The following is an 18,357-nucleotide window of genomic DNA, read 5'->3' as shown; positions in this document are numbered from 1 at the left end:
ATATAATCTCTCAACAGAATCCCAACATGCACTGAGAATAGAAAAATTATCCTTAAAAATTAGAGACATTGTTATCCTACTATACATAACAAAAATAAGGAGACAAACAAACAAAGAAGACATCTAAAGTCAACCACTGGCTACCTCATATGCATACAGGTGAAGACCTGCACATGTATTTACATACATGTATACACCATAAACACAAACACCACACACACACACACACTCTCACTCAGAATGCTGAAGTCTAAAGGCTCCTAGCCAGGTATGCTCTTTGCGTGTAGTTAGCACCCCAGGCTGACAAGAAGCAAATGGATCGGAAATCCCCCAAATTTTTGAGTGGATTATTGTCTTTTGTCTAGGGCCATACCATTCTGAACACGCTTGATCTTGTCTGATTATATCCATGAGAAAGTATAAGCCTGTCCACAGAAGTTTGTGATGGTTCATTACCTCAGGTGACAGTAACATCACTGTCACCTGAGTAAATATGTAAATTTCTATAAGGAAAACCTTTACCCAATATTGAAGATAAAGGTAAAGAAAATATAGAAAACATGGGTTCCTTTGTAGCATTTAAATGATTTAGGAGGCCACCGCTCTGTGTATGTCATCAATAAGGAGATGCCATTTCATGCCAATCATAATATATAAAAATTTTCTAGGTGGGAGGGTAAGTGTTTTTCAATTTACTGCTCTTTTTCATTTTTTCTTCTTCCAAACACTGCATGTGCACATCAAGTCAAAACCACAGTACCTTCTTGAAACATCATGAGCTCAACTCTGTCTAATCTTGTGGCCATTTGGGGCATAAACAGACCCTATCAAATCCTAGTTATGTCTGAGTTAGTGACTTTCAAGAGTTAATCTACCTTATTCACTAGTGTTTGAAAATAGTGGAAATAAATTAATCTGCACTGAAAACATAGTTCAGTAGAATCCTGACCTTAACTTGGCTATGAAGAAAGAAACAAAACAGCTCCCTAGAACACTCCCAAACCTCCACTAGGCCACAGACGAGCTATTAAACAAAACACAGAAATGATAGAGAAACCTTGTTTGAGTGGGTGTTAGCAGATGTTAGCCAAGCAAATACTTTTAAAATATAAAATAAAAATAAGGAGTCCTTCTAATGTTTTTATGAGACAACTAATACAGACGTGAGAGGATTCCCAGCCAACGGGAAAGGCAGCAGGCCTGTAGCATATTTGTTCAAAGAGTACAGTGAGAAGGGCCAGGAGCCAAACATGTGTTTTGCCAAAACCAGTCCTCGAGCTACCATTTACAGATGCTGACTGGGAGACAGGCACTAGGCTGAGACTTTCCTGTCTTGTATTTTACTTAAACCTCAAACAACCCCTGTGATAATCTGTATTATTGTTGTTATCTCTCCTACCTTACAGATGAGGTTTCTTAACCTTAAAAAGATTCCCATCTAAGCTTAGTGTCTCACAGATGTCAAGTGACAGTACAAGACCCAAATTTGAAGCCCATCCTTTTAGACTACAACATTCTATGTCCTCTGGGTGTATCACCTTGGGTGACATTTTTTCATAGGAAGTAATTATGTGCAGATGAAATGGATGCTTGAATTATTAGACTTCAAATAACTACTTGTTTGTAGAAACATCTGTCTCACTTGGCAAATATTTGGGGTTTAGATATAACTTCATAGCTTGGTCTCGAGAACAAAAACTTCCAGAATTATGAAACTTTGATGATCAAAAAAAGACCACCTACTGAGGGCTCCTGCTGTTTATAACAGGCAGAATCCCTCCCTGGAAAATTCCATGAGAATGTTCCTCTTCTCATGGTCACAGCTTGGTGATCGAGTCCAAGAGCCCATGCATCCTCCCTACACTTACTTCAACTCGTTAATTTTTTTACAGTGGTGGAGAAGAATGGGCTTATCTAAGATATTTTTATTTGTATGGGAAATGACAGCATTGAGAAATTAGAATACTGACTATTGAAGATTGAACATTTCAGGTGACAGCTGTAATAAATGTTCGCTTTCAGAATGCAATGCTCATCCATAAAGATTGACTAAATAAAACATAACTGAAAGTGACTATTGTTATATAAGTTAATAATGGAATGAAACTAAATGGTTACTTTTCCATGTATTTTGTCAATTCGTCTTCAAATTGGTTATGATCAGAGTTGGACATAAAGTATTTTAAAGGTACCCAGAGAGTAAAAGTAGAAAGGGTATCCTTTCTCCTTTATCCCTAGTGCATTAACTTCCGTGACTGATACATTTATGAAGTCAAATTTGTTTTTACAATAATCATGTAGATCCCAAGTCCAAATAATATGCAATTGTTTCAATACGTGCATCTTTCAATAATTTCTTTCAAGACCTACTTTACATAGTTTTTCACATTTCAAGATTCTCCTCTCAACATTTGAGGTCTACTCAAAGTCTTTAATTAATCAATTTCTTAGAAATTTTTATATTTTTACATATCTTATTATTATCAGGAGTATTAACATATGCATATTAGAAGACAGATTCGAGTTTGGAGCCTCAGGCTTCCAATGGAACATTGCTGTCCTCAGCGCTAAGAGGAAACAGCTTTTGTCCAGATTCCAGTCACAAACATGTAGCCAAAAGCTTACTCCAGGTTAATTATTACAAGCCCACTTCATCATCATTCTCCTGTCATGGAGATGAGCTGTTATCCAGACAAATGGGTACCACAGCAGATGGGATGTTTTAAGCTCTTACTAGATCTTACCTCTGCATTGTGACTTGTGTGAAGGAGATAGCATCGTGTTCTTCCATCTCACTTGGCCATCTCCACTAAGTCCTCCCAAAGACTAAGCTCTGTTTCTTCCTTTACACCTGAACTCAGATGTTTTCCACTTGCTTCCCTTCTCTTTGATGATTTTTCATGTAGATGAGCACCCAATTGTGTCTTCTGACTGCTGACATTTTGTTACCATCTTCAGACCCTACATCTAGAGACTTGATTTTCCCTTATGTACTTTTTTCATTTGTTGCTTTTTGTTATACTTTAAATAAATGTTTTTCACGAGGTACTTAATAATGGCTTTCACTATTTTTTACATATATGCACCATTATGCTTTATTTTGTTTGATGAAGTGTTTAATTTCTTTCCAGGACTCTGGTTTTCAGCATCATAAGAGTCTTCAATGTTTGACTCACTATTTCTCCAAATCCTGGTGACCACACGGGTGGAATCAGAGACACTGTTTGAGAAGAACTGAGACTGATGCAGGAAGCGACAGTTTTAATGTGCAAGGAAGATGGAAGGAAAGACTACGGGAAACACACAATTTGGCAACTCTTAGACGCAAGCGGAAACTTGAGGAGTTGCTGGAGACAGCTGTCAAGGAACACTCAGATGACAGAGGCAGATAGACCTGTGTGAAGCAGAGGAAATTAAAGGCAGTGAGGGATAGCAGTGTCTGTGTGTTCTCAGCCTCTCTAGGACAAGGAGCCAACCCCAAATAGTGTCCTTCTAATTAACTAATGCTAAGGAACACATTTTTATGTGCAAATACGCTCATATTGGGTGTTCCTAGTTTGTGAACAGAATAAATTGGTTTATGAGAATCATTTAAGGAAAAATTATTTTAACTGGTTCATTAAAATAAAAGAAAATATGCAAAGAAGCGAATTAGAAGAATCCAATGACCCATTGGCATTTTTATAATCACTCAGTTTACTCTTTCATATGTCAAAATTTTCAACTGCCTACTATGTACCTGGAATTAAGTTAGGTCCTGGGATCTTATTCTAGGCTGGATTCCTCAGTAAATGTGAAATGAATACATGGATAATTAATATCTAAAGAAATAAAATGTTGGACAAGAACCATATGAATAAAGCAAAGTGAATAATGTGTATATGGAGATGTCAGAGTCTTGCAAAAGCCCAGACTTTGCTCTGATACACCTCTGGAGAGCGCACACATTCTTTTCAAAGTCTATGTCTTCCAAGTTTATAGTAAAACTGTGATGTTGGTGATGTGCTCCATAGCCACCCAGACACTCTACAAAAGCACATAGAAGATCCCAAGTCAAGTGTACCCCCAATTCACAAATAAAAACCATGTAAGATTATAGACGAGGTTAAGGCATGACCCTGAATCTTTGTCTTTTTCAATAAAATCTTCAGTAGAGGGTTATTAATAAAGGTGTTATGAATCACTTAGAAAACAATGGAGAATGGAGAGATGCCTCAGAGGGTAAAGAATTTGCCTTGCAAGATGAGGAATCAAGTTTGGCTTTGTAGAACCCATGTAAAAGCTGCATGCATGTGGCAGCCTGTGGACATCCCAGAGCAGAAGACAAACAGGGACCTTACAGGGCAAACTGACTATCCAGACTAGTTAAAAGAGTGAGTTCTCGATCCAGGAAGAGACCCTATCTCAACATGTAAGGTAGTGAGCAATTGAGAATGACACCTGCCATCAATGTTGTGCTTCCACATATGCACGACTGGCATACATGCTTACACACATGTGGACATACACACATGCTTCTAAACATGTGAACATGCATATATTTATTTGCACCACACACATGCATACACTCATAAAAATCTGAGTATACTGTTTAGTAACTTGAAAACCGAAGATATTTATAAAAAAATACCTGTAATTAAGTTCCCTTCCCTTCTATGCTTCCTCACAACCAATTAAAGAGAGTCATGAAAGTGGGAATGCTAATGACTGCTTATAATCCTACTGTTTGAGAGGCAGAGACAGCAGATCTCTAGAGCTGGTTGGCTAGCCAGGCTAGCCTAATCAGTAAGTACCAGGCCAGGTGAGAGATTCTACCTCAAATTTCAAGGCAGTTTAGGAAAATGGCAATAGGAGGTACATAAAAGCCCCACTAAATAGAGGACATGGGAGGAGTTGGAGGTAGGAGAAGGAGGGGAATATTGATGTGAGTGTAAGACCAGTGAGTGTATTAAATTCTCAAAAAAAATCACAAAACTAAAAAAAAAAAAACCCTATAAGATTGATGGTACAGCAGCAATGACAATGGCAGTTGACCTGTGGCCTGCATATGTGTGTTCATACACATATGTGCACCCGCCTGTATGCACTCACACACATGCAAGTGAAAGCCATAAAGATACTCTTACCGTGCACATGCAATTGAGTGTGCTGTTGGGCTTCTCCAGCTGCATTGGTAGCCACACATGTGTATCTGCCAGCATCTTCCAAAAGAGCCTTGGAAATTTGGAGAACTCTACCAGAAGACTGTATCTAATTGGGAACAGAGAGCATGGCAGTATTTGGGTTGGATTTAAAAACATTTGCTGAGATAGAAAAGTTTGTTTTAAATGTATAATGTTTAATTGTAGTTTTATATCTCAGTTAACTCAATATTTGAGATCCAGATCACTTCATTGTACATAAGAAAATAGGCTAATTTGATTTTAAAATGCATTCTTATTCATTTGAAGATAGAAAATAAAATAACTTAAGGCTGGCCTGCTGGTATATTCATAAAACCCCATTGAATAAAAGATATTCACACTGGACTATAAAGCATGTGATGAAAATTTAAACTCGCCGAAAAAAAAATCCATGACCACATTTATGTAACACTTCATAAATGGTTTTAAGGCAACAAACTTTTTTGATGAAATTGTCACAAGGGCCAGTAAAACTATAAAAGTTATAAAATATGGATAATAGGAATGCCGATAAATTCTTGCTTTCTCCTTATTTTGCTCTTAAATGCGTTGCAACGGGGTGAATAAAAAGTCATTATTTAACACTGATTATTTTGAAGTCACCAATAACATCCAGTCACAGTGCCCAGTAGTCTCTGCAGTTAAGTGCATACTCTCTCTTACTATACACAGCATTGGGTGTCCTGCCCTCTTGATGGTCTGTGCTCACAGGGTGTTAAAGAGAGAGTATTCTACAGCCTTTACTCCCAGGCTTCCCTGGGAGTACATTACATTACAGAACCTGTTTCCACTTTCTGCTACACAAACAGGAAATTTAACTCTCTGGAGTTTCCACCCAATCCCATAACTTTGGAAAAAAAAAACCCTAAATTCAAACCTGAATTTACAGCCTCAGCTCCTGCTGGTCTCCTGAGCTCTACATTCATGGTCCTAGGACAGGTTAACACAGGAACTATCCAGAACTAAGTTTGTAAATGATCCCTCATATTCCTAAAATTGACTAGCCATTGCATTTCCCCAGTCTTGCTTAATGGCGCCCGTGATTTTTCCAGGCATCGGGGTTTTGGCACCCACTTTGACTTCTATTAATTACAGCACAGCCATGCTCTCAGATCCCCCGTTTTCCACTTCCACCACCACTGTGGGATTATGATGGCTTCTTAACTGATGTTTCAGTGTCTCCAACCTCCCCAGTTGTTAATCTATCTTACACACTGTTGCCAGAATAATTTATTTAGGATTGGAAACTTGATCCTTCCCCCAAAACCCTTTCAAACCCCACTCATGGCTCCCCACTCTGCCCAGGAAGAAATCTGAACTCAGTAGAGGCCTCCAGGTTCACCACATTTCGACCCCAAATGATCTCTCCACAGTCTCGAGTAAATTCCTAGCTAACCTATTTTCCAGTCAAACTGCACTAAACATGCTAAGCAACATATCATGCATTTATTTTCATCCCTACAATTTAGCACCTGGCTTTTGATGCCACAACTTCTTGATACTCAGGACTAGCTTGATCTTCTTTCATCTTACCCTTTACTTCTTTACTCTTTGGGTTAACTTATTTGTGCCCAAAACTTTAAATATAAACAGTGTGCCAAAAATTCTAGCCATATCAATCTGTTGATCTCCGTGGCAATTTGCAATAACCTAGTTACATGCCCACCATCTCTACCAGTGTATCTCCAACTGATGTGAACTCCAGAGCCTGAAATTAAAATCACAGTACTTTCTTTCCCTTATGCTCTTCCAGAGTGTCCCATATCACTGGTGATCAGTGTCATCCACATAATTATGTAGTTTAAAGTCTCAGGAGTTTTCCTTATACACCCAACCATCAACTTTAATAAACGATCTTTCAATCTACAATGACTTGACTATTGCACCAAAATATCCTCCTTTCTGAAACTAGTGTATAGTACCAAATTTCTACCTCTGTCTCCTATAGAAATTCATATTGGTTCTAACTGATTTTACATATCTACTCTTGGTCCTCCAACTTAGTTTTTCAGAAAGGATGCAAGTAACTTCAGTCACGTACCAGATAGTAGTGATGTGGCCAATGACGGCCGATGTAGAATGATGACACTCACTATCTAGTCCGTCTAGGTTTGTGGAAGAGTACTGTAAAGTCTATACAATTATGAAAGTGCTGAATTATGCTACGTATCTTCATTGTAAAATAGTACACAACTATATTTAAATGTAAACCTGGTCATGGCACGCCTCTTAAAACTCTTTTATCCCCTAATTGCCTTTTGAAAAGATAAAATAATTAGTATTGTGAAAGTGCTTATTACTGCCTCTCCACCTCTGCATGCCAATAACCCCTCTGCTTTTCTTCTTGTCCTCAGACATCTGCCTTGCTTTCAGATCCCTGAGAGGACACATGCTCTAAAGAACGTGTTTGCTGTACACACACTCCCGGAACTGCTTATTTCTTTCCTACTTGACCCTATTCATTCTTCAGAACTCTTCTTAAAGGCTTTCCTCACATGTCCTGTTTCTGTATTCCATCTTTAACATACTCATTAAATTTTAAATTACGTTTATGTGACCACCTGATAAATCTCTCTCTCCAAGATAAGGAATCCTTTACCTGCACTGTATTTGAAGTCTGTTTACTGAGGGTTTTTTTTTTTTTTTACAGAGGTATGAGATCATATCTTAGAACTAATAGCAAACAGATATCTAGACCATTTCTATTAGGGGAAGAACTAAAGACATATTACATATTGAAAATATACAAGCAAAATTCAATTTGCTTGTCAATTAACTTGACCCTACTAGAAAAATACATTAATTCTATATGTTTTAATGGTACTGGAGATGGAAACCAGGGCCTTGTGCATAATATACTTCACCCTATCACTGAGATGCATCGCTAGTCTTTTCTGTATGTTGTTATTTTGAGGTACGAAATCACTAACTTGCCTAGATTAGGCTAAAACTTGCTGAATCTTGCTCTGTAGTCAAGGTAGTCTGAACTACAATCCTCCTGCCTCAGTCTCCAAAATAACTACACCATCAGGTCAGGCTATTTATGATTTTTAAGTACACAGGTTACTCGGGTTAGAAATCTATCATCTATTCACCTGTTTACTAGGTTCCTAACTCTAATTCTAATTCTCTAGCACATAATTAAATGCCAGAGGGCACAGTCAGCATGTGAGACAGAAATGATTCTTAGTCACTCATAAGACAACAATTTTTGAAGGCATAAATCAAAATAAATACACCAACTCCTGTACTAGGAGCTAAATCAGCAGGGTTTTTTTTTTAATTTCATTGGGAAATAAGGAAAATACATTTTAGTTAAATTTCTGCCAAATCTGTCCTATAAGAAAAACAAAACTTAAGAAATAATAAGATGATAGAGTTAGCAAGACTTACATATGTCTTAATTTGGGTTCAGGGTCTTATACTCACTCTGAGGTTTCCTTGGGCAGTGTTCACAGGCTGGTCATCCTTCAGCCATGTAATGGATGGGTTTGGAATACCATTGGCTATGCATTGCAAGGTGACTGGCTTGTATTTCACCACAGTCTTCTCGGGAAGGTCTGAGGATTTTATTGTTGGAGGAACTGGATAAAAAGAAGGGAGGGACAGAATGAAACCACAATCAAAGATGTCCCAGACCTAAGAGTATGTGTGAGGCACCCATTTCTAAATGGGAGCAGGAAAGGACTCCAGGGTTATATAAAGAAACTCTGAGCATAAAGTTGGGATGCATATGTGGTGTAGATCCAGGAGGAGGTAGAAGGAGAAATGGGAGTGTGTATGATCAAGTTATATTGTATGCATATATGAAATTCTCAAAGGATTAATAAAATATATTTTAAATAAGTTTAAGGGAACTGAAACCATAAAATCAGGAAAAATAATGTATTTCATAAACAAGGAAACAACCTCATTTTGTGTTTAATCTATAATTTTTACTCATTTTAGATAACACTCATTCTTAGTTCTGAGTTTTTAGTTATTTGAATAGCCAAAATGTCCATATGGTTACTGCAACCTAACATGTATGTTTGGCTCAAACCCATTGGCTTATTTTCTCAGTTGATAATTACCATTCATTTCTCTGGAATGGCCTCATTAAACTAGTGCCAGATTCAAGCAGTATTTATGCACATGACTTTGTCCCTAGTAAGGCTGACTGGACCTGGGGTCATAAGGTGATAGAAGCTGGGCTGCCAGATTCTCTCTCAAGAATCTGGAATCGAAACTGAACTAGATTTGTCTGCATTCCATCATGGGACATGGAAAAACAAATTTTGAAAGAGAGTCTACAGAGACAGAGGGAAGAATGCAGTTGATTTTCACAGATTCTGTTCCTGGGCACTCCAAATGGCTCTTCAGTTTCTGGTTCCAGTCCCTTCCTTCTCAAGTTCTGCTGGCAAGTGGGACATATAATGTCCTGGCAGAGATGTACTCTTGTCATTAGATTCGTGGTCATAACCTTAATGTGCCAGTTCTGTGAATGTGCTTATGTTCTTGGATCCCACAATTATACCCTAAGCATTGCTTCTGGAAAACACACTTCATAGGCACTCCTGTTTGGGTCAAATGCTTAAAGGTTGACATAACCCATTCCCTTGGAAGCTTTTGCCTTCCTCTTCTGTCATAGTCTAGCTCCGTCTTCACCCTCGATACCATCTAGAACACACTCACTAACACTATCACCTTATTCACATGATACTTCGGGTAAGTCTCTGCAACAGAAGATAATGTAAATCTGTAATCATTTTTTTTTTAACTACGGTGGCCCTTTTCTCACTACTTTACACAACTCAAGACTTCTCTCTGCTCCTCTCTGAATTAGACAATGAATAAAGCCAGAATAGTTTAAAATGCAATACACCATCCCTTCCTTCACATACCGTGAACCGTCACTTCAAATTCCTTCCTGTGGTCCCCGGCAATGTTCGTTGCCACACACTGGTAAAGACCTGTGTCTGACACTTGAGCCTGAGCAACAACAAGTTTGCGTCCATTTAGTAAGATCTTGAATCCATCTCTTTCATCAATTAACTGACCACCTTTTAGCCACCTACAGAGAAAGACAAAGAGAAATCTAGATACATATTGCAAATGAGCAATTTCCTAGAGGTTATTTGTGTGTTATTCTCTACTATGCATTCACTAATCTCCTAATTAATCCTAATCAATCACTCTGTGAAACAGGATGTAGAAGAGAAGTAAAAAGGAAACATGGTCCCTCAGAGAAGTTGGAAAACAGCTGGCACTCAAAACTCTGTAATGAGTTCATTATCCTTCTAATAAGTTTAGGTTACAGAAAGGGACAAGTGATACTATTCACTGTAGAATTTAAATCATACTAACCAATAAAATGCAATGAGCTTCCAATGTTTGCAAATCAAATATTAAGATCAGAGTTTTATAGTTTTGTGGGCTATCACCTTATAATGTGTGAATTGTAGTCAACCAACTATTTTACATGTCTCATACCATGTTGAAAATGAAAATTGTATATTCAATAATGCTCCTTCAACAATGTAGGAGGGAGACCAACCAGAAAAGACTATAATCATGCCAACCTTCACATCTCTATAAAATTTCTGTTATTCTTTTAATTTAATAGCCTATTACACATATCAGTGCCTCAGGGATGTCTAACATTAATAGTGCTTAATAGTCTACATCTTCGGTCTGAAAAGATAATTTCTAAAAAAAAATATAAAGGATTTTCTCCAATTGTGCCAATATGTTTGCTTTCTGAGTACCAAGTATCAGCTGCCTTGTATATAGACTACATATTTTCCAAGAGGAATATGATTTTGTACTGATACTCCTCAATGTCAAAATCCTCCAGGACAACTCCAAAACATTTATATTAAAAAGTGAGAGAGGTATTTAGAAGACATACCAAAACGCTTACATGATAGTTGGTGGGGGAGAGCCTGTGACTTGGCAATCTAGCTCCAGTAAGTTATTTGCCATCACAATCAAGTAAGATGTTTCATCTCCTCCTTCCACAGTTGGTGGTACTAGAAAGAAAAAAAAATAGACAGAAGGTAGCAGGCAAAGAAGTGTTTGCAGGAATAATTCCATCCTGACATCTCAGTAGTAACTTAGAAAATTGATGTTTTTCATGGGAATTTAATAATCAAGGGATTTGAAATTGTCAGTGCATTTTATACTAAGAACTTGCCATGATGAATGTCCTCCAGTCACTGGGAATTTTCTCTGACACACACTATGGTGCCATAGATGCTATGCTAATGTAAACATTTTATATTGTTTATTTTCAAAATAACACACATTTAAGAATCTTCTGGCTGCAAATAAAGAGTCTCAAGGTGGCAAGATGATTCCTCAAAGTCTAGAGACTATTCCCTGTAGTCCACCACAGTGCTTATGACAGAAGAACACCTCTGACTCCTGAAGCCAGCAGTTGATAAAGTTATGAACATGCCATTGAAAGAACAAAGTGCATCCATTAAAATCCATGGAAGAGCTGCATGAGATTTAGATTTAGATAGCGGGACTCTATTGAAAAACCCACCACTTGAACAGATTGGAAAAGCCCACCACACCTGAACTTAGATTGCATTATTACTACATGGACATTTTCAGATTAATAGAAATGGGTTAAATTCGGATGTGTTAGCCAATAAGAAACTAGAGCTAACTGGACAAGCAGTGATTTAATTGATACAGTTTCTGTGTGATTATTTTGGGTCTAAGCTAGCTGGGCAGTTGGGAACCAACAAGCCGCCTACTCCAACAAATTGGCGTCTAACGTGTGTGAACTCTGACTCTTTCAGACAGGAGGCCCGGCCACAGAGCATCTGAGTTGGGTTTGTGAGCAGACTGCTGCAGCTTGCATAATGACAGCATGGACTGGCTGTGTGCCTGAGAATGGAGTTGTGGGCATGACTCTCAGAGGCAGCAAACAGCTCCACCATGCTGGGCTGGGCAGAGCAAGCAGGTGTTACTGTATATACTGTATATAATGGCACAGTTTAAGTTTTTAAAAATCACTTAGCATTTTAAGAAGTGCTCCTGGATAGTAAAGAATTACAGATACACAGTAGGACAGATTCAGACATAAAATACCTCTAAATGGGTCACAGTGTTGGATAAATGCATGTAGGCTTAGAAGAGAGAAGAAAAAGAGTATACAGAGTTGGAAAAGAAGTAAATGGTTTTTAAAAAGGGGGTAAAGTCTTTAAAGAAACAGAGTACAGATAGTCATAGATTAAAAGGAGTAAATAAGTCACACAAAAATGGAAAATTCACAGAGATTATATTATTGTGTTTTCTTTGAATTTTTTGACTGTGAAGGAGCTAGGTATAGAGAGATGCCATGGAGCCACCAGAGACAGACATGCTGAAACTTTGCTGATAGAACATGACCTCATGGTGATGCACAAATTACAGGAAGTAGGTTAAATTAAGATGTAAGAGTTAAACAATAGGAAGTTAGAGCTAATGGGCCAAGCAATGTTTTAATTGTACAGTTTCTGTGTGATTATTTCAGGTCTAAGATAGCTCATCGGCCAGGACCAACAAATGGCCTCCTCCAACATTACTACATACTGTGAAATGTGTTCAACAATCCAATGCTGTGAATCTGACAATCCAGGCAGTGCTAGCCTTACTTACCTAAGACATCAACTTCATATTTGATTTCCCTTTCTCCTGCCACACTGGTAGCCACACATATATATTGTCCCCGGTCAACTTCTAAAGCACTCAAGATTTCAAGTGCCTTCCCACCCGCTTCTATGCGGATGTTGTCACTGGCTTTCACAGGTACACCATCTTTTAACCACGTGAGAACAGGAGGAGGGTTGCCAGCAGCTTTACACTCCAGGATCAATGACTGACCAATAACAACTTGCTTATTTGAGGGTGTGGCCAAGTCACCTTCAATTATTGGAGGAACTAGGGTGAAAAAATAGTAATATTTCAGGTAATTCTTTTCTGAGCCATAAAAGAACATCTTAAGTAAATAAAAGGGAACCTTTCTCTCATATGCTTTAACTAGAGGGATTTCTTACATGCCTGTTTCTCTCTAAGTTGGTGAGGGAAGAATTTCTTGGTTCAACCAATCTATAATTATTCTAATTATTCTGAGGTGCTCTAGACTATCAGGCTAACAAAAGATGAAGATCAAAGACCAATCTTAACACTAACCACTGCTTTACTTTATTGTTATAAACAAAATACTCTAGAAGCTCCAAGTTCCAAGGAGGAAGAGCTGGTTAAGGACTGAACTATGTTTAACTTTTGTAAATACCTTTTCCAAATTATAACAAATTCTCATATTCTTATCTATATACAGTGGAAACTGCCCCCCCCCCCCAGCTTTCATGAGTAAGAACTCTGGATGTCAGCACACCAGAAAGGCACTCAGGTAAGATAAGCTGTGTATCCTTACCATAGATGTCAATACGGAATGATTTTTCAGCCATTCCAGCGACATTGGATGCATGGCATGTATATGTTGCTGAATCAGAGACCTGTGCTCTTGGAATGTGAAGAAATTGTCCTTTATCAATATAAAGTGTTTGTGAGCTGGATATGACTACCTGGCCATCCTTATACCAGGTAACGGTCGGCACTGGAAGCCCTCGGGTCTCACATTCCAGCTTAACTACGCTGTTGAGCAACGCAGATATTTCTGTGGTAACATTCCCTCCTTTAATACTCGGTGGAACTACAAAAGATTTCAAAGCAAACACAAGCTTAGCATCTGCATCACGCTAGTAAATGCTCTATGGTCACTAAAATTCTTAGATTAACAGCGATGCATACTAATGACAGAAAGCCTGTGTCCTCTACAGATGATTACTTCCCTCTCTGGTCCACACAGTCTCGAGAACCTTCTTTTCCAGTCTCAGCTTTCAGTAAACAGTCAAGTCACAGGTTCAGTTTCAGCAGCTCACGGGATACATCATATTGGAGCAACCAAGCAAGTTAGTACCAACAAACAAGGTGATCCAAAGCCGCACTTACAGGCACATTAAGTTCAAAAGTCATGCCATAGGAAGAAACGTGTCAGATGCTGTTGGGGAATATTACTTTCAGTGTGTGACTTTTGTTTACCCTGCATTTGTTTAACTCTTTGAAGCTGTGTAAATGTGCCTGTTTAAAATACCTGATGGGGCTAATAAAGTGTTGAATGACCAAGAGCGAGGCAGGAGAGAGAATAGGCGGGGCTGTCAGGTAGAGAGTATAAATAGAAGAAATCTGAGAGGAAGGGCAGAAGAAGCAAGAGAACAAGGAGAAGAGGACATCAGGGGCCAACCACTCAGCTGCCCAGCCACCCAGCCAGTCACAGAGTAAGAAGGAAATAAAAGTGTACAGAAATAGAGAAAGATAAAAGCCCAGAGGCAAAAAATAAGATAATTTAAGATAAGAAAAACTGGCAAGAAACAAGCCAAGCTAAGACCGGTCATTCATGACTGAGAATAAGCCTCTGTGTGTTTTATTTTGGAGCTGGGTGGTGCCATCCTTCCCAAATAATAAAAACCAAAAGAGTAAAAAAAAAAAAAAAAAAAAAAACCACACAACAAGATGTGGCACAATCTCATGCTCGCCACTCCCACAACAGAGAAGCACCTCTGAGTGCTTTCAGGACCAATACTGGCAGCAGCTGTAGAATTCTATATGGGAGATTTGCTCTCCTACCTACTCGACATGTCTAATTCATTTATTTCTATCGTTATGAAGCCATAAAATCTTATAAACTTATACTAAGGTATATAACCAATACTACATTAAATTAGGCAGTTTGGGCAAGCCAAGCCCTCTTAATTAGCTCCTTTGATATACCCACTTCATCTTATTTTTGCACTTCCTTAATAGAGTGTTTTACTATTCACCCCACATTTATCTCATATAATTCTGCACATCTATAGAGTTAACTATTTCTCCAAGGAACCATGGATTCTTTTAGTAGAGACAGATATTAATTGGAAAATAAGATTCTGGTGTTAATAGAACAGCTTCACATTATCTGGTAATCTTCCTGAGAATTACTTCAGAGTAACAGACACAGTCCAGGTCATGGTCTACAGTATTTAAGGGTGAAGTTGAAAGTGGAATCATTTTCCTATAAGTACACTCACTTTGAACTTAGGGACCAGACAACTTTCACACAGACCAGGGGATGCAGAGTTAAGACTGTCAAATGTTTTGTTGGAACACAGTCACTCATTCATTTGTGTATTGGCCATGGCTACTTTCACTGAATAGTAACAAAGGAGTTGCAAATAGCTACTCATGCGGTGTACCCATTGCTGCTGCTCAGTGTATCTTAAACCTAGTGACATATTTGTATCTTGTCAGCATTCCAATGCCACGAAAGTATTAATACATGTTTAATCTTATCATCAGTACATATTCCTCACAACAGAACAAGAAGAGAGGAGTGGCAGAGTGTGACGTGGCCTCTCTTGCTCTAAGAGTGCTGAGCACTGCATACACTGGAATGGTACAAACACCAGCAGTATAAACACCAATTCCAATATTCCTAAGTCAAAGAAAGGCAACATTTTGAAATACTAAAATATGCAAAATGGGATGTGTTGTCTAACAATTATTTTTTTTACAAAAAAATCACAAAGATAAAAAAGGAGACTAAAAGGAAGTTTCTAAGTAGCATGTTCGCCAGCAAAGAAGGTCATTTTTCAATTGTGATATAATTAAATTAATTATGAGTACATTAGCTGAAGAAATATATCCAGAAAATATAGATTTGTTGATGATTGCTAGATCTTCAGTGAGAATAACCCAGGAACTGATGACTCTGGGGGCAATAAGGATAGTCAGTTTTAAAGGGAAACTTATTCTTTCAAATATTCTTGCCTTTGACACTCTTGATAGATGTTACCAATACTAAGCTGTTTGGGCTTATTTGGGAGGTCAATGCAAAGTTTCATGAACATGAAGAATTGGTTTCTAAGAATAATTTTTGCAGAACAAATACTGATAAAAATATATTCTCAGCGAAGTTCAAGCAACACTAACTGATGTACAATTTGCTAAGTTTGGTCACAACAGATGAGGGCAAAAAATATGTGAAGTAAGAAAAGAATTAAAGAGGTACACAGAGCTTGAAGATGTGATGTTTAAACATGTGTCCCATGACTGTATTACTTCTCAGCAAGTGCTTTGTGCAGAATGGTTGTATGTTAATGAGCACCTAGTGTGTTGCATTTGCTGTTACAGATACGCATATCATGAGTCCCAAGACCATTTCTGAGACGGAATTGCATGTTTGAGTATTGGTATGGTTTTATGTTCATTTAGTAAGTTCAGGGCTGTGACTGAATTTTTTTCTGAATAAGAAAAGTCATGCTTAAATACTGTTAATAAATATTGCAGAGTTTGTGGAATTTGTTTTGCTTCAAATGGTGTGTTCAATTTAAAGTTGCAACAAAAGACACTAAATATGCAAAGTGGTATTTTAACAGTTATTAGATTCTTCCAAATTCACATAGTATATGGCTACTTAGCACATTTCCTAAACTGCCAAAAGTTCAAACTAGAAGTGAGGCCTTTATTCATCCACATTTTTTCCTTTTTTTTAAATTAGATTTTTTTAAAATACCAATCCAAATTCCCACTCTCTCCCATCCACCCACCCCACTCCCATCTAATCCTAAGAGAGGGTAAGGTACTTTGCTTTGTGGAAAGTCCAAGGCCTTCCCTACTACATCTAGGCTGAGCAAGGTATACATCCAAAGAGAAAAGGATCCCAAAAATCCAGTACATGTAGTAGAGATAAATCCCAGGGCCACTGTCCATGGCCCCTCAGTCTGCCCCAGCCATACAACTGTCACTCCACATTCAGAGGGACTAGTTTGGTCCTATGCTTGTTCCTTCCCAGTCCAGTTGAAATTGATGAGCTCCCATTAGCTCAGGTAGACTGTTTCAGTGGATGAACCCTTCATGGAGAAGGGGAAAAGGAGGGAAGAAGGGAAGGATTGAGGAGAACTTGAGGGAATGGGATAGTCGAGATGGAGGAAGGACAGATATTAAAGCAAGGAAAAGAGATATCTTGATTGAGGGAGTGATTATGGAGTTAGGAATCCACAAGGATAACCCCAGCTAAGACCCTAAGCAATAGAGGAGAGGGTGCCTGAACTGGCCTTGCCCTGTAGTCAGACTGATGATTATCTTAAATATCACCATAGAACCTTCATCCAACAACAGATGGAAACAGAGGCAGAGACCCACATCAGAGCACTGGACTGAGCTCCCCAGGTCCAGTTGAAGAGTATAAAGAATGAGAATATGAGCAAAGAGGTCAAGACCATCCACAAATTTTTTTCTATCTTTTGTACCCAAACAACTGTTCTACAATGTTTGATATAAAAGTGTAAGCTTCCAGATTCAAGACATTCCATTTATCCTTGCAACCAAACCTTCCATATAGCTTTCAACTAGAATTGACTAATTGGTTATTTGTAATGGCATACTAAAAAGCAAATATTAAAAAAGACTATGATAAGATATTATAAAAATGCTCTCCTAGAAATGAATATACTCAGTAAAAATCATGTTAAAAATTAATAACCGTATTGAGCAGAACCTATCTATGGGAATCACATTTTCAAAAATACAACAGATAAAGTCTCATTACCAATCACCAGTAGTAACATATGAATGTTTGTCATCAATCTGGATGACAGGGAAAATAGTCTATTTTGTATTCACTTCTCCAACTCCCCCCCAAAAGATATTTTTGTCTGGCTTGACCTTATGCAGACCTTGTGCATGCTGTCACAACTGCTGTGCATACATTAGGGCAACTGCTCTATTCTGTCCAGAAAACATTGTTTTTAGAAGCTAGTCATGTGATATATACATTCATTTAGTGGGGAGCACTCCACAGTCTGTATTCTCTGTGTGCTGACCTGTTAATGGTCATCCTATTAATTGTCACCTACTGTAAGAAGCTTCTCTGAAGAGCCTTGAGAAAGGTATTGGTCTATGGGTATAGCATATTTTAATACTATTTCTACTTAGTCAAATAAGATTGGATTCCATTTCAAAGAGTGGGGCTTAGATCCAAACAGAAAGCAATTAACTGGTTACTCCAATAATGGTTGTGTTACTGTTGCACAGTGGATAGGTATATCTTGTTAGGCCAGTAGTTAATGTAGCTGGCTGGGTTCACAACTGGGTGACATTA

The 18,357-nt window shown here is 38.1% G+C and overlaps 1 protein-coding gene across 1 annotated transcript in view; it reads right to left on the bottom strand.

Moving 5' to 3' along the window:
• Hmcn1 (hemicentin 1) overlaps positions 1–18,357 on the bottom strand; it is a 449,244-nt gene that overhangs the window by 153,945 nt on the left and 276,942 nt on the right. The window contains exons 31-36 of the mRNA XM_050162915.1: positions 13,594–13,872; positions 12,816–13,097; positions 11,086–11,194; positions 10,067–10,236; positions 8,613–8,767; positions 5,127–5,250 (exon numbers count right to left, since the gene is read on the bottom strand). Of these exons, the coding sequence (XP_050018872.1) occupies positions 5,127–5,250; positions 8,613–8,767; positions 10,067–10,236; positions 11,086–11,194; positions 12,816–13,097; positions 13,594–13,872 (1,119 nt within the window). The remainder of the gene's footprint in view (positions 1–5,126; positions 5,251–8,612; positions 8,768–10,066; positions 10,237–11,085; positions 11,195–12,815; positions 13,098–13,593; positions 13,873–18,357) is intronic.

Source organism: Alexandromys fortis, unplaced genomic scaffold, assembly GCF_014885135.2.
Source record: "Alexandromys fortis isolate MF-2015 unplaced genomic scaffold, M_Fortis_MF-2015_v1.1 scaffold_126, whole genome shotgun sequence".
In the NCBI taxonomy this organism is placed as follows: Eukaryota; Metazoa; Chordata; class Mammalia; order Rodentia; family Cricetidae; genus Alexandromys; species Alexandromys fortis.
This window is presented reverse-complemented; position numbering and strand designations above follow the sequence as displayed.